The 16,898-nt window shown below is 40.0% G+C and overlaps 1 protein-coding gene across 2 annotated transcripts in view; it reads right to left on the reverse strand.

Moving 5' to 3' along the window:
* The window catches only part of THADA (THADA armadillo repeat containing), a 318,246-nt gene that overhangs the window by 166,984 nt on the left and 134,364 nt on the right, over positions 1–16,898 (reverse strand). For both annotated transcript variants that reach the window (XM_061210468.1, XM_061210467.1), the window contains exons 27-28: positions 13,346–13,435; positions 12,087–12,218 (exon numbers count right to left, since the gene is read on the reverse strand). In XM_061210468.1, the coding sequence (XP_061066451.1) occupies positions 12,087–12,218; positions 13,346–13,435 (222 nt within the window). The remainder of the gene's footprint in view (positions 1–12,086; positions 12,219–13,345; positions 13,436–16,898) is intronic.

Genomic DNA, 16,898 nt, shown 5'->3' on the forward strand with positions numbered 1-16,898 from the left:
TCCTCAGTGTTTCTCAAGAATCTCAGAAATTCAGTTGAACCAGTCTTATTTAGCAACCCGTCACAACCACTTGGGCTTAACTGCAAGTTTTTCCTTCTTTTCTACTGATTTCAGATTAGAAGAAGAGACCACTGCTAGAGCAACGCCCAAGGGGGGCAGGGGAGAGATATCTCAAGAAAGCAAAGTAAGTCCAAGTGTTTGCTATTTAAAACTTCAGGTTAATTTTGGCATATTGAGAACTAGCTTGTCATACCCCACAGATGGAGCATCGTAAACATGAGCAAAAGGGCGAACTGTAGTATTAAGCGCTAGCGTAGCTACGGGAGTGGCGAAGAGCACGGGTTCTGGAGCCAGATCGCCTGGTTCAAATCCTGGCCTTATCACTTCCTAGCAGTATGACCTAGGGCACATTTCTAAACTTCCCACTGCCCAGCTTTCCCTCTCTGTAGGATGGAGGATGGGGATGATAATGTTAGGGACCTCACAGTGTTGTCATGATGATTAAATGAATTAGTATGCATCAAGTCCTAAAACAGTGTCTGGCCCATAGTAAATATCTGCTAATTATTATTACTTATCACTAATTATATGGAAAAAAATCAGAGCAAAGATGATAAGGACCAAGAAGCAACACAGCACAACGGATATCCCATTATGCCAAAAATCTTATCTGTCTGATGCTCCACTGTATTTCTATCGTGCCGGACACACAGTCGATGCTTACAGTAATTATCTGTTGAGTAAATGAATAAACGAATCAACCCCTGACTCCTTAACGAATCACTTTTTGACTGTGGACACATTCTGCTTACTCCTTCTGGACCTTGACTTTTCCATCTCCAAAGAAAGTTACCAACACCTGCCACTTGCTACCTCAAAGTGATGATCATCAGTATAAGGGAAAAAGCAAATCATTTCAAACTTACTGAAGGGATATCAAAAGTCAATGACTTTTAAAACCAATGTTCCTGGGCTTCCCTGGTGGCACAGTGGTTAAGAATCCGCCTGCCAATGCAGAGGACACAGGTCCAAGCCCTGGTGGGGGAAGATCCCACATGCCGCGGAGCAACGAAGCCCGTGTGCCACAACTACTGAGCCTGTGCTCTAGAGCCCGCGAGCCACAACTACTGAAGCCCGCATGCCTAGAGCTCCAGGGTCCGTGCTCTGCAACAGGAGAAGCCACCACAATGAGAAGCCCGCGCACCGCAACGAAGAGTAGCCCCCGCTCGCCGCAACTAGAGAAAGCCCGCGCATAGCAACGAAGACCCAACGCAGCCAAAAATAAATAAATAAAATAAATAAATTTATTTAAAAAACCCAAAAAACAAAAACCCCAATGTTCTTTTGTTATTGAGTACCTATGAACACAGTCAATGATATTGAAAGGATCCTCTGTAATACCCTGAGTCCTGTTTCCTTTCAAAGAAGTCCTCTGACTCCAGTTGGCCAGGGGGAATGTGCAGACATTGTGCTAGGCCCTAAGAGATGGCTGTTTCAGACCTCAGCGTGCAGAGGCACTACCTGGGGGAAACTGCTGACTTTTAGATGTTTATGGGACATGCAGAAGGAGTTGTCCAACAGAAAGGTGAATCTATGATTCTGTACAAGTTCTAGATCTAGGACTGACTCATCAATGTATGTGAGTTGCCAGCCAGGTGAGGACTGTACATGTAAGGTGAAAAAAGAAAAGAGTGCAGGGCAGGACCAAGAGGTGCACCAACATTTAGGAGGCAGCATGAGGAAGGGGCCCTGAAAGAGGAGGAAGAAGCAATGGCCAAACAAGGCCACACAGGAAGAGCATCCTGAAGATGCCAGTGTGCAAGAGTGTCAAATACCAGAGGAAGATTCAGAAAGATAAAGACTGAAAAGCATCCAGTGGCTTTTGTAATGAAGAGGTCACTACTATTTCCCCTTTGTCAGTGAAGCTTCAGTGAAGTGGTGGAAGAAGCATCCAGGCTGCAGTGGTTTAAGGAAGGAATAAGAGAGGAGGAAATGGAGACTGTAAACACAGATGACCTTTTCCAAGAGTCTGGCTATAAAACAAAGGAGAGAACTACGGTGGTAGGTAGAGTGGGTGTCTCCACGGAGAGAGTCCATGCCTGATGGCTTCTATTTTCTCTTGCAAATAAGAGATGATGACAGTAGGGCCTTGGGTTACGGCAATGACACAAAGTAGGCCCTCAGCAAACACATTTAATGGATGGATGACCTAGTGACGAAGAGTGCTCACAAAATAAAGTGAAAGACAAGAATAAATGGTGAAGAACAGAGCAGCTGTCGCTGTGTGGAGGGGAGGCAAGACGGGCAGTCAAGAGTCTCAGTGTTCAAGGTGAGTGAGGAAAATAAGGCCCAAAGGGAAAAAGTCGAAGGGTATGAGGGTGAATGATCTGGTGCAGCTGATGTGACTAATGCAGGTTGTTTTAACAAGAAGATGATAAATAGACTGGTAAGGGTCAAGGCCCAGAGGAGAGGGAGGAAAAAAACTGCGCCGATCAGAGAAAGATAATCAAAACATGGTATGTCGTGCATTTTTCTTGTCTCATTTTAAGCCTACTGTAATTCTTCTTTACCTTCATACTCTCTTCCCTAATTCAGATTTTTCTGCCTAAAGAGAAAAACATACAGTTTTGATTCTAAAATGTTCCCTACCAGGTAGGAGAAGATGACTTCATATTAGCTGGCATTTGGGGCTTGGTACTCTCAAATCTTCAATTCAGCATTAAAAATGCCTGCTGAGCATCTTGGTTACATTTTTGAGAAAATAATTAAGATTAAGGAAATAGAGGCTCCTTAAGGAAAAATATTATTAAAATATTTTAAAATTTAAATATTATTACATTTTTAATAATTTTCCCATTACTCTTCATTATTTCCATAAGAATTGGAAATGCAACACTTGGAGTAAATACTGTTCTTAATTAAAGTTACCAAAGATTCACCATGGACGGTTTCTTCTGTTAAGTAGCAAACCATTTATTTTGTGAATTTCCTGGGTCACCCTTGATTCAAGTGGAAGCAAAGCTCTTTATGATAACTTTCAAGTTATGAATCATAAAACTCTGTCACTATCTTCCGTTTGTTAGAGCCCACTGTCTGCAGAATGAACAGTATGACTTTCCTCTCTTAAGAGCTGCTAACCAACAAGGGAGATTTCTTAAAGTCTTCAGGATGGTAAACTGAATTCCCGTGTTCTTTTCCTGCCTTGCTACTAGGGAAAGCCTCCTGCATTTCTCCAACCCACCAGTGCTTGTTTACAGGACCTTGTTTACAGGACCTTGGTCCTTAGTGTATCTGCCATATAATTAAGTGGTTCATATACAGTATGTCAGGTTCACAAGCATGGGTTTTATCTCACTAGCTAGATCATAAGTTCTTCAAGGATGAAAAACCTTTTTCCTTTACTTTGCATCTTATCCAAGACCTAATGCTAGCTAGGTATACAATGGATGTTTAACAACTACTTAGTTAATCTATTAACTGATTGGATTCTAAGTTTGAGAGTGAATGGCAGCAATAGGCCATGGATTATCATCATTGTCAGAAATTTCACCTAAGAACGAGGCTGTCTACAGATCAAATCACTTGTTCTAACATGACCTGAACTGGCCTACTGAAGTAACATAACACTGCAGAAAAGCTGGTCCTTACAAGTTTTGTTTTTCTAGCTTGCTTTGTCAATGCATTCCATTAAGAGGTGAACTCCTCATTCCTTTTGCTCAAAAACATATTTAGAAAATGGTCTTAAAGAGATCTGGCACCAGAGATTAAGTTGGCCAGGCCCCTCTCTAGGAACTGAGAGAGAAAAATCGGTGACAGATGTCCGAGTATCTTTTTATGCCAGAACTCTTCGCAAAAAAGCCACATGATGCAGAAAACATGATTTCATTCCACACACTGAACCTCAGGTACCCCTGGGTAGAATTTGGAAATTCAGAAGGCCATAAGCAAAAAAGCCCTCCAAATAAAGCACTAGCTAGGCAGGGCCATGGTAAAAAGGAGACCAAGTAGATAGCTGCCCAAACTGTGATTTCACCAGTATTGGGAAACATCTGCCGATCTCTGCTTTTAGGTCCTCCCTTATGTAAGGCCTAAAATTCCATCACCTAGATTCCTCACTTTATTTCAAAATGTGTATCTGTGTAACACAACAAACAGCCCCAAGGAAGGTAATGACTAGGGTCATTTACATGTCTGTATGAAAGGAAGGAGTAGGCACGGGTTTGGCTTATAGGCAAAGAGGAAAACTGAGCACTCAAAAAAGCCCTGAGTGGAACTGAACATCTACACCTTGACAATCTTGCTCTAGGCCTGGCCTGGTATCAGAGTCATATCACTAAAACCAGAGGTCAGGGTTTCTACACGTTAATGGAATGGCAGGTCCCTTTTTTCACCCAACCATTGTTAGCAGATCAGGATGGTATAGGGAGACTCCTAACCTTTAATCCCATTCTCTAAGGCTCATGGAATTTACCAGTAACCACAGGACAGGTGGAGTTCTGAACCTCTAGGATGGCCAGGCAGGAGGAAGTGCTGTAGTAACAACACCAGGAAAGCCCTATTCTCAAGTATTTTTACTTGTAATGGGCTAGGACTGGCAACTCCTTTATTCTTTCTACAGGCATCTCTGTTTGAAGTTTGGACAACAAAGAGTTATCTATTTTAATCACTCCTCAGAAAAGCATCTCTGACTTTTCTCAAAGACTCAGATGTTCCTTGTACTTGTCAGAAAACAAATATGGCTTAGGCCAACATCTGAAATGGAGAAAAATATAGCAACCACCAAAAAATGATAATTAAATTAATAAGGAATGCTTTTCAGACATGACATCCCATAGGCCAAAAAAATGTTTTCAGAACTACAGAGAACAAAGTTATAGAAGTTACTTAGAAGCTAAATTTAAGTGGATTAACTGCTGAAGGGTACCATGTAGGAGCAGACCACCGTGACCTGTGGGCCATCCGAAGTATGGCACCCCAACTGGTAGATGGAGGAACCCATGAATAAAAATGTACAAATATGTGTTACAGGTTTAGAGGCAGGTTTATCATTTCACTGCACATTTAGAATCTATAGCCAGGTTGTTCAGCTATTCTAAAATAAGACACCTCAAAAAAGATGCCTTGACGGTCATCCGGCCCCACCTCAGATGCACTGCAGAAATCTAAAAAATATACACAACACGTGATCAGTTTTCCTTGACGACATTCAATGACCAGCAGCTCAGTATTATGGAAATCTGTTCGTTCTCTTGATGCAGAACGTTAACTCTCACAAAATTCTTCCTTATATTAAAATCTGAAATCTATCTCTTACTTTCCCATTGGGAGCACACGAGAGAAATTATGTGCCTCTGTCATACGGCGGCCCCCCAAATATGTAAAGACCGTTACCATGTTGTCTCTAACTAGTCTTTTCCAGTCTAACTATTTCCATATGTTTAGCCTCCTCCTCATCTTGGTCACCTTCTCTGGATAAATATTAGTTTATCAGTGACCCTCCTAAAACGGGAAGCCCACAGCATAACAACATAATAGCAGAATGATGTGGGTTTAGTCTGACCAGCAGAGTTCAGGGGGACTATAGCCTTCACTACCTAGAAGCAGCAACTGTGTCATACTGCTTCCTCAGGGCTCACCAGGAAATCCCATTCCTCAAGATTTTTTCATAAAAACTGCTATGAAGCCGACAGCTCTCATTCTATATGTATGTAATTTTGACTTTTCTTTACAAAATCAGAACATGATATATATCTCTATTAAATGTTATCTTGATAGTCGCAGCCCATCAATCCAGTCTTCCAAGGCTACTCTGAAATCATATTTTACAATTATGGACTATATTAGACATTATCAAATAAAAAAGAGTAGAGAGAATAATATAACAGCCATTTGCCCAAAACCCAGCTTAAGAACACATCACAAATAAAACAAGCTCCTAGTATATGATTCCTTAATTTTATCCCCTCCTTCCCTGCTTCATACAGGTAATGGCTACTAGCCTGAATTTGTGTCTGTCGCTCCCATGCTTAAAGACTATTTTGAATGGGAGTCCATAACCAATTATATTTCTCTTATATGCAAACCTAATAAGCACACAATCTAGTCTGTCTTCATTTTAAGTAAGTAATTCAAATGCTGAATAAAGCAGCATTGTCCTCATCTATCAGACTCGTAATCCCATCAAAACAATGAGGTGACTGGCATGACAAATTCTTAGGGAATCCTTACTAGCTCTCAGCAAATAAAGTATGAAGCACTTGCAAGTAATACATTGAATGATCCAGTCTAAAACAATATCGGCACAATTGTTTGGTCACTGATAAAAATATGCCTTTTCCTCTCTCTTTTGAAATCTTTCTGCAAGCTCCGAGGATAACATTCCCATGCCACACATCCCCCAAATTACTGACTTGGTTCTAGGCTAACTTGCACCTGAGGCTGTAAGTTATCCGGGTCCAAGGATTTGCCTTTATCCATAGGAGACAGTGTTCTTTTTCTATCACCTCACCTACATCTGGTTTCAGGGCCTTCCTTCCAGTTTACTGGCAAAGACAAAGCTGAAGCAGGAGTTAAAAAAAGTCTGCCCTCTATCACCATTATACTATCAACCCCTTCCTCTCTCTAGAATTTTTCTTAACCAACAAACTAAGGGGCTTTTATCTGCTATTTTGTAGTCAGGATTATCCCCATTATACAGATTGACAGCCTGAAGCACTCAGGGGCCCTCCTTTTCGTGCCACATTAATCAGGAGGCTTTCCCCCACGTATTTTGGCTTGTTTATAATTCTATGACCTCCCTCCTCCTCTTATCAATCCAGGCTCCTCTCATTTGGCTCTAAAGCCTGCAACATGGTAGCTGCAAGGTGGACCTCCAGATCCCTTGACTGGATAGCAGTCGGGGAGAGGAGGTCCGAGTCCAGGAAGGTCTCAGGTCATAGGCCCATAAGGCCAGAGAGGACCCTGGGTAATGTCCAATACCTTAATTTGATAGAAAAGGAAACCGAGGGTGTGACCTTCAGAGAGGTGAAGTCAAAATAAAAGCAAATGTCAGAGCTCACATTAGAGCATAAGATTCCTCAAAGGGCAGGTAAAACAGAAAACCCAGCTGAGCCTCCTTTCTACATAATCAGTAACCAGTGGGATATGAAATGTGGCTCCGATACTGTAAGACTAGGAGTCCCTTAAGTACTTCATAGATACACAGATCTGCTAAGACACAAAGTGTCTCATTTCACAGTTAGTTTCGTTTTTAGGTTAATAATTCAGCCTCTGTGCCCAAACCTGGGCTACGCAGAGAAAGGTACCAAAAATGAAAAACAAACCGAAAAAATCCATAGCTGCTTCTCCATGGAAAGAGATTAAGATTTATTTGGAGGGAATAAGTATTGAGCATATAAATTACAATATGATACAGTAATGATGACTAGTAAGAAAAGAGATTTAAATTAATGCTATAGCTATTCAGAGAGAGAGGATTAAGAGCTGGGGTGGAGAGAAAGGGAGGTGGGTATGCCTTCTTTCCCAGCAGTGTCTCAACAGCCCTCTGCCTGATTTCTCTCTCTATAAAGCAAATCCTGCCTTCTACTTATCACAAGGATTCTGGGAAGACAGAACAGATAGAAATGTGCAGCCTTGGAGGAAAGTTCCTGGTATTACAATCACAAATGAAGGTGGAAGCCAACTACTGTCTACTGCAAAAACCCCAACTCTACACGATGGCAAATATGATCTTTCAACTTCATAACCTGGGTAAGGAGTAAGGTGATAATTCTTGCATTATGCAACTTTCAAGGAAAAGAAAACAAGAGTCAATATTATTTCCCAATATCATAGGCTTAAAAGGCCTAAGTCTTAGTTTTTGTACTCCCTACCCCTCCCTTCTTCTTAAGACTGGTACAATCAAAAGGTTCCATGAAATATTTTAAAAATACATAAAATGCATATTTTCCAATTTTTGTTTTGATTGTTGACTAGATGTTTCAATATCGCAACTAAAACAGTTTCCATTGCATACATAGGTCGCCATGGGTGATTTCCACTGCCACATGTTTAATTAAGATTGTATGGTTATCTGTACCTCAAAATTTTTCACAAAACAGAAAGGCAGATTTCACTGAAAATTTACCTAAAGTGAACAATGATTGAAATGGTTTGGAGAAAAACATACCAAAAGTCATTTGCAATGAAAATAAGTCAAAAAGGGGGGAGGGTGGGGAGATTCTTTTAAAAGCATCCCAGAGTGAATAAAAGGCAGTAGAGGGATTTAATCCGATGCTGAGACCTCAGTTATCTGCAATAGAAGGCACTTTTTGCCTCACACATACAGGTACCACACTGGTCCAAGGAGGGTACAGAACCTTGCTCAAGCATCACAGCTAGTGAATAAGTGGCAGAGCTTAGAAAGAACCAAGTCTCTTGAGTCCAGGGCCTTTGTTCTGTTCAGGATTGCTGAGGTTTGAGGCATTTTTGGTTTCCTACAGCTCATCAATTCAAACTTGAAGCTTGCTTGTGAAAGGGAATTCCAAGGTGTGTGTCCAGAGATATTCTGGTCTCTAGAAAGCCCCGGACAAGTGGGCACTAGTGAACTGTATTCAGGGAGCTAGTCAGGGTCCCTTTTAAAGCATGCGTCACTCTGCTCTGTGGTGTCTGAACTGAAGGGTGAATGGCCTTAAATTGAAGGCATCATCTCTGCATGGAAGAGGGCTGTGTATCTGGATCCAGCACAGCATTAGGCACATAAAATACACTCGATTTGAAAAAACCTTGTAAACAAAACACTGGGATTAACATGATCATTTCTGTTCCAAGATGACGCAACAAATCATAGCTGCGTACACACATAACTGTGGAAGATCCACATCAGAAGCTTCTAAGATTTAAGTTAACAAAGAAAGGCAACAGAGATATAAGCTTAGATTCCCAAATGTGGAATAAGGGACAAAGGTACAAATAATACTTCCTAACACCTCACAGAGAGGAAGGAAATGGCAGGTAAGTATATGTAAATCAAAGGGAAATAAAAAGCTGTCATCAGGGCTTTTAATCTTCTCATTGTACAACTGATTCACTTTAGCACAGTCAGAGCAACCTTTGTGCTACTCCCACTAGCTGAAAAATTTTGCTTTAGCTAAACTCAGAGTATCCAAGAGCCTGATTAGAGCTCTTCCAAGTACGTAAATTAATACTAGCAATGCCACAAAAATAAAACACTGCCCATCCACTTGTGCATACATCCGTCTTTTCAGCCATTATCCCAAGTCAACACAGCCCAATCTTTACCATGATTAGAACCACAAATACTGCCTGGATTGGCAGGTTTTTATGATCAATCTTTCACTTTCTTCGTGAATAATTTTCTCAGAAGTAATTTAAATCTAATGTATATAGTTTTACCAAATTTGCTATTTTTTAAAAATCTTTTTATATAGTTCATCTCTCCAGTGTCACTGTGAACATTTTAGGGTAGCACAAGGTTGTCCTGGCAGTAGGTTGATGAAACCCAAAACTGGGTTTTCTAACTCTAAATCTAGGATCTTTCTACTTTCTTTTCAAGAAAAGCCAGGCTTCTTCTATCCCAGGCCACAGACTGGCCCCAATTACCCCAAGCAATGATCCCACAGATGTAAGCCTGAGAGAAAGCCTGCACCCAATCAAGCCACTGCCACCACTGGAAAAGCAAGGTCAGGAGCAGACCCCACTCCAAGTGGGGCATGACTTCTACAACGTGAAAATAGCCTGCACTTGGATCCACTGCCTAGATACAGGCTCCTAATCGCTCCTAGTTGCGTAAATTTCAGGGCCCTTGGGGCTACTCAGTGTAGCTAAAACTCTTAACTACACAAAAGGGAGTTGGATATTTTGGTGTAATAGAAAGAGGATACCCAACACTCTTGACAAGCCCTACAGTCTTGGGTTCATATTCCAACTCTATAACTGAGTCACTTTCTGAACCTCAGTTTCCTCAACAGGTAAAGAGAGGTGTAACACCTCCTCTCAGAGTCATTGTTAAGCAAAACGCCCAGTTCAGTGCCTGGCAAACAGTAGAGACTCAACAAGGTTGGTCTACTTCCTACTGAATTCTCTGCTCAGAATATTTTCTTGCTTGTTCTCTGCATTCCTGGGTCAAAAGCTACTTCTAATAAACCTCCCGAATAGCCTAACCAAGTTCCAAGTATGATCCTACTACTGTATAGTTTATTAAAATCATCTCTCTGTATGTGTGTGGTTCTGATAATGTTTGATATCTCAAATTTAATCTTGCTACTCAATGTGTGATCTGCAGACCAGCAGCCTCAGCATTACCTAGAAGTCTGTGTGAAATGCAGAATCTCAGGCCCCACCCCAGACCTACTGAATCAGAATTTATGAGACCCCCAAGTGATATGTTTACATCTTAAAGTCTGAGAAACACTGCCTATAACATACTTTGACATTCAATAAACCAGAGCCTACGGACACTCTAAGGAATCCGCTATGGCACTTTTGCTGCTGGTGGTGCTCTATGAATCTTTATTCAAGTAGAAAGCAACCACTGACTAAGGCATTTTCACTGGAAGGACAGGAGAACTGTACATTTCTTTCTTTGTGTTTCTGAGTTAAGAAAAAGAAGATGCACTAAGTACACTAGCCTTAAGGCAATATTTAAATCTCCTATGTTCACGTGATCTTTGTATACGTAATGAGTGCTCTGAGTATAATTAGTAATATGAGCTTTCTGATTATATGTAAACTAATAAATAACAGGAAGGATACTTTCAACGTAGTAACTTCTGGTTTCTAGGATGTAACACATATCAGATTGATTAGAAATAAGCTTCCACAAATTGGATGTTCTCAACACAGGATGATAAAGTTCTAAAGCGTGTCTTTGTTTCTAACGTACACTGTGATTCTGTATATGTGCCTCCCCCAACCATCAACTTTCTGAATTATTTTTTAGTTCTTTCCAGTTATATGTGAAAGTACAATTTTTAAATGCTCCTGAAAGTAAAATTTATGACCCAAATTCCTAAAATGAATCACCAAATGCTGGATATGGGAGGCTGGTAACTCTGTGTATCAGGAAACAAAAACCAATCTGAGTGAGTCATCTCTGTGATCACAGATAACACAGCCACAGCCAGGGCTTGGTGCAAACAAATGGCTACAGCAATCACACGCCAGAATCTTGTGTCTAATGGTTTCTCACATTAAAATGCATCAGTCAGCTCTGTGAAACCAGGAAGTGGAACCCAGGACACCACATAAATAACAAGTATACTCTCTTGAGTTAGTTATATTTTATCCTTCTGCTGTATTTCAATTTTTGGTAGATACATAAAAATGAAGGTGCTGTTTTGTCAAGAGGTAAGCAGAAAGGTAAAAGCTAACTAATATCACAGGGTTTCTGAAATATTTCATAAGAAAATTTCAATACTTTTTGGAGGCCTGTTTATTGAGGCCTTTGATCCAAAATGAAAAAGGTGATCAGAAGCTGGCGAATGCCTCAAAGAAATGTAACAAGAGGAAGTGGTAATAGGCTGTAGAAGCAGAAAAGCCTGTTATCATTTGATTCCATGTGTAATCTTTACGCATGGTTTTTTCTCAGGTACTCCAAGCTTGAAAGGGAAGATGAGTGGGAAGTGAACTCATGCTACACAGCATTGCCATCTAGATGTTGCCCCTTGCAACCACCAGCAAACTCCTCCAGAGTGAAGGGCCAGGTGTCCTCTTGAACCCCTGGACAGGGGATATATGCCAGAACCGAGCCTGCCCCATGCTGGCCAGGCTCAACACAGGGATAATGCAAACACCCAGGCTATGTTTATCAAAAGGGGGTATCTCCTATCAACACCACACACCCATTAGCAGGCAGGACTCCCAGAAAACACTACTTAAACAGTAGATATGAGCTCCTAAACCCACCATCTGAAACACTGGAGACCAGCTGGGGGCAATGGCAATAATCCCAGGCCCCTGCCTTCACAAGAACCCTCCCAGAGTAAAAAAAAAAAAAAAAATCTATTATTTCTGAAATAGGAACAGGATTAAATAGCCCCATAAAGCCCCCATGCCCACTCGCATTATTTCCATGAGGCATACACTACCTCATGATGAAGGGAATAAAAGGTGCCATGCTGAGAGCAGAACAGGTGCCATCCATCGGGGAAGGGTAGAGCCTCCCCAACACCAAAAGTAAGAGAAACATGCTGGGATGATGGTTTAGTTCTCCTGTACCACTGGAAAAAAAAAAAAAAATTATTGTACATAAAAGGTTTAAAACTTTAGGCAAGGCACTATCTTCAAACGTTTTTCTCATTAAGCAATTATGTATTGATATATAAAGTGAGACTCTATGATCAGCAATAATTTTCCTTTTTGCATTTTTTCCTCCATTCCCTTCATATTTTCTTAGTGTGCAAATGAGGAAGAACTACTGGCAAAGCTGTGGATTGGGCTTTTGCACAGGATTCTCTTCTCAAAGCATACTATTTGATAATTCGAGTCTGCTGTTTTGATTTCAGCTGTTCAGACAGTAGAGAGGTGTCTATTCCAGAGTATGAAATGTGAAACTTTCAACATCCAAATGTACTTAAGAAAGCGTGAACAGTCACTTACTAGGGCCAGAAAAGCCTGTCTGCACAAATTACTAATGTGAAGAAATGTATCATAAACAGAAGTAAAATTCATTGATGCGATTTTATTTTCTCATTACAGACAATTGGAATAAATTCATGCCAAGTGCAAAAACTGCTAAAAGAATAAAATGGTCCATGCTCTAAGATGTCCATTCTAAAAATTACACTACCAGCCACAGAATGTGATTGAAAAGACAATGGTGAACTTTTTTATCTGCTCTGATCAGACTGGAAGCCCTCTTAATAGCATTATTTTGTGTTTCCAGGGTCACTGGCCATCTTCACTCAAGTAGAATAGTACCATTTCTGATCACAAGTGACCAGATTAGTCAGCTGCAACAGGCCAGTGACAAAAAAATGACAGGTGTGTGTTAAAGCAAACTCAATATGTAAACACACAGATTTTGAATATAAGAGGAAGAAAATGATTCTTAGAAGAAATCACCATGTGCTTCTAAAAAGCTAACTCCTATAAAACACTAAAAACTTTAAAAATAGGATTTTTAAAATGTAAAATATAATATAAAACCTGGATTTTATACAACCTTTCAGGTACATATCTACTACAGAGTGTCAGGCAACATGATGTATTTAATAAAGAAGCACTTAAAAAAAATCCATCTATGTTTACAAGGAAGAAGCTGATTAAAAACTGCTGCCTGGAGGGAAAAATCTTGAAGTAATTCACATCCTTGATTTCACTTTGCCCCACCCTATTCTCTTCTTACCTGTCTACGGTATTGGCTACAGTTTCCAACTGTTTGAGAAGAAAGGGATAGAGTTCGGGGAAACGAGAGAAAAATTCACTCCCTGTCATTCTGTGGAGAGAGAAAAAGAGATAAACTACTATCATTTATTTCTTCTGATTTGATAATAAAGTCTTTTTATTTATTTATTTTTTTTAAAGAATGACAACACAGATCATTTGTTTGAAGATTTAATGAAATAAAGTTAAGAACAAAACTCACATCTGAAGAATTTAACAATCAATAGAAACAACACATTTAATTTGTATTTTGGAAATGCTCTTAACGCATGGAATTTTATCTCAAAATTTAAGATTACATATACTTACAAGTATTTAATACTAACTTCTGACAGGGAAGAAACATGCAATTTGTGAAAATGCCAAGTTTCCACAATTGATTTGGACTATGAGTATAGTCGGCACCTGGCGGACTCAGCTTCAGTAGTAAGGGCAGCGTCAGTACTAAGGGCAGCTTTAGTAGTAAGGGCAGCTTCAGTAGTAAGGGCAGCGTCAGTAGCAAGGGCGGCTTCAGTACTAAGGGCGGCTTCAGTAGTAAGGGCAGCGTCAGTAGTAAGGGCAGCTTCAGTACTAAGGGCAGCTTCAGTAGTAAGGGCAGCTTCAGTAGTAAGGGCAAATGTAAAACAAGGTTTCTCGAAGTCGGCACCAATGGCAGCTTGGATGAGCTTCTCTTTGTTGTGGAGGCCGTCCTGTGCATTGTAGAGGGTTTAGCAGCCTCCACAGCTTCTACCCACTAGATGCCAGCAGCTCAACACCCCCTCCTCCCACCAGCTGACAACCAAAAATATCTCTGGATGTTGCCAAATGTACCCTGAGAGGGAAAAAAAGGTTCCCAGCTGAGACCCACTGGTCTGGAGCACAGTTATCAGAAGACATGGCATGTGAAGTTCTGGAGCTCCAGTCTGTGAGGGCTACCTTTTCCCTCTTTATAAATACTGCCCCCTGAACTCTGACAAGATTCTGAAAATAGGTCCTCCAACTGTACAACCAACAAAAAAGCTCAAGCTAAACATAGCATTTGGTGTTAAGTACTGTCTCCAAAACTATTAAAGAATTACTCCGAAGGGGTAACATAAATATTCCCCAACTTGCCCTTCTTAGCAACTCTAGATGCATGCTCCTATTAATGAAGACCCAAAATATCACTGTTTAAAAATTGGGGTATAAAAAAATTGGGGTGTATTTCACACACAGTGAAATGCTCAAACCTTAAGTGTACCATTCAATCAATTTTCACAAATGCATACACTCATGTAATCCAACCCTATGAAGCCTCAGTAAATTTCCATCATCCCAGAAAGTTCCCTTGTGCCCCTTTCCCAGTCAATTCTGAATCCCCAAAGCAACCATGATTTGATTTCTATCACCACAATTTGGTTTTGTCTATTTCAGAATTTCATATAAATGTAATAATGCATTACATAACTTTTTGTGTCTGGCTTTTTTCACTCAGCATAAAGTTTATGAGATTCATTCACGTTATTCAACATATCAATAGTTTGATTCTTTTTGAATATACAAGGTTGTTTATCCATTCTTCCCTTGACAGACAGGGACTGTTTCCATTTGTTGGCTTTCATGAATAAAGCTGCTATGAACATTCTTACACAAGGTTTTTTGTGGACACATGTTTTAATTTTTCTTAGATAAACATCTGATAATAAAACTGAACTATGTTTAACATTTTAGAAAACTGACTGTTTTCCAAAATAGTTATAGCATTTTACATTCCCAACAACAAATAAGCATTCTAGTGGCTCTATATCCCTTCCAACATTTGCTGTTGTCTTTTTTTCCATTTTAGCCATCCTGTGGGTATGTAGTGGTATTTCCCCATGATTTTGGAGAGAAGTGATTACTTTTGTTTGTTGCATACTTTTTAAACCTTACCACACTTTATAAATTTTCTTCTATACCTATTTCATATTCAGTGAGATCAAATTTTTTAAAAAGTCCTTACTCCATCCCAAGTTACAGATTTATTGAACATTTACTGGACATTTTATGTAAAATAAGCTCATTTCCTTTTTGTACTTATTAGATATTTTAATGGAAAAAATTAATAAATATTATAAGAAACACACTAGACTGCCCAGTGCCTCTCCTCATAGAAAACTACGCAAAAGTATCTTAGATTTTTCTCTTTTAAAAAATTCAGTGCATTCAAGTACTTACTTTTCGTTTGACTTTTTTCCCCCAACAAATATGCATATTACATATACTGCTGTGCACCTTGATTTTTTTTTCATCTAAATTATATCTACAAAGTCATTCAATATCAGGCACCCTGAACTATTTCTTTCCATTTAATGGCTGCAGAGTAAACCACATTATGGTTGACTGTAACTGATTTAATCCCTAATGGTTAGGGCTTTGGATTGTTACCAGTCTCTTGCTGTTACAAAGGATAACATGTATAAATTTCATCCTTAATACATTCCAAACCTGGGCTTTGCAAGGTCAACATTTTATTGAGGGGGAAGACAAAACAATTCCACTACAGGCTATGTTACATTCTTTACCACCTCCAAGCAAAACTGGTCAAGAATATCAGCTTCCATTTTTAGTGGAGTCACTTAAAGATAAAACTGTAAGAGTTCAGTACTGGGATCCCTGAGTACATTTGCTCATACAGAACATCTCCATGTACACAACAAAGCCTGGTGGATATCTCTTCTCAAGGAATCAGTCACTAATTTCCAGGGGAGTAACTCATTCCTTAATGGCCTGATATCTCTTGGTGGAGTAACAAAGACAAGCATTCTCACTTAAGTAGACCATATGGTTGTTATCACCATCATCTAGAAATTGCCTTGATAAATAACTGGCTCTGCTGACCATGATAATGCCAGAGAAAAGGGCTGAGGAGCTACTATTCTAAAATTAAAGCCTTTTTTTTTTTTTGGCTGCACCACGCAGCTTGCAGGATCTTAGCTCCCCAACCAGGGATCGAACCCAGGACTTCATGACAAGAGAAAGTAGAAGACATAGGATGACATACGATTTTTTAGAAATCTGAATGCCAGACTAGACAGATTCACCTGTCTTACAGGCATTGAAAGTATCTGAATAGGAGAAAGAGGTGACAAGAGCAGACAGACTAGAGAGAGTAGAAATGTGGTGACCCCATGGACATTCACTAAATGTGTACCTTTTCACCTCAACTACAGCATTAATATCTATAGGCATCTATACTTCCCTGCATCTCTCTTGATACACAGCACAATACTATGAACATGTTGGTTGACTGGTAAGTATTTTGGCAATGAATGAATAAGTAATATTAGCCGCAGAGGAAAAAAAAATTCTAATATAGTTGACCTCAGACCTATGCCTTATGCCTTTTTTCTTCTCTCAGTGACTGGTACCCACCCAACTGACACTTAACTACTCACCCAACTTGCCAAGCCTGGAACTCCCAGTGCACCCAGTCAACAGGCAAATCTTGCTACTTCTACCTCCAGAGTATCTGTTGAGTCTACTTCCCACCATCCCCACTACTTACAAGTCTGACC

The sequence above is a fragment of the Eubalaena glacialis genome, chromosome 14 (assembly GCF_028564815.1).
Source record: "Eubalaena glacialis isolate mEubGla1 chromosome 14, mEubGla1.1.hap2.+ XY, whole genome shotgun sequence".
In the NCBI taxonomy this organism is placed as follows: Eukaryota; Metazoa; Chordata; class Mammalia; order Artiodactyla; family Balaenidae; genus Eubalaena; species Eubalaena glacialis.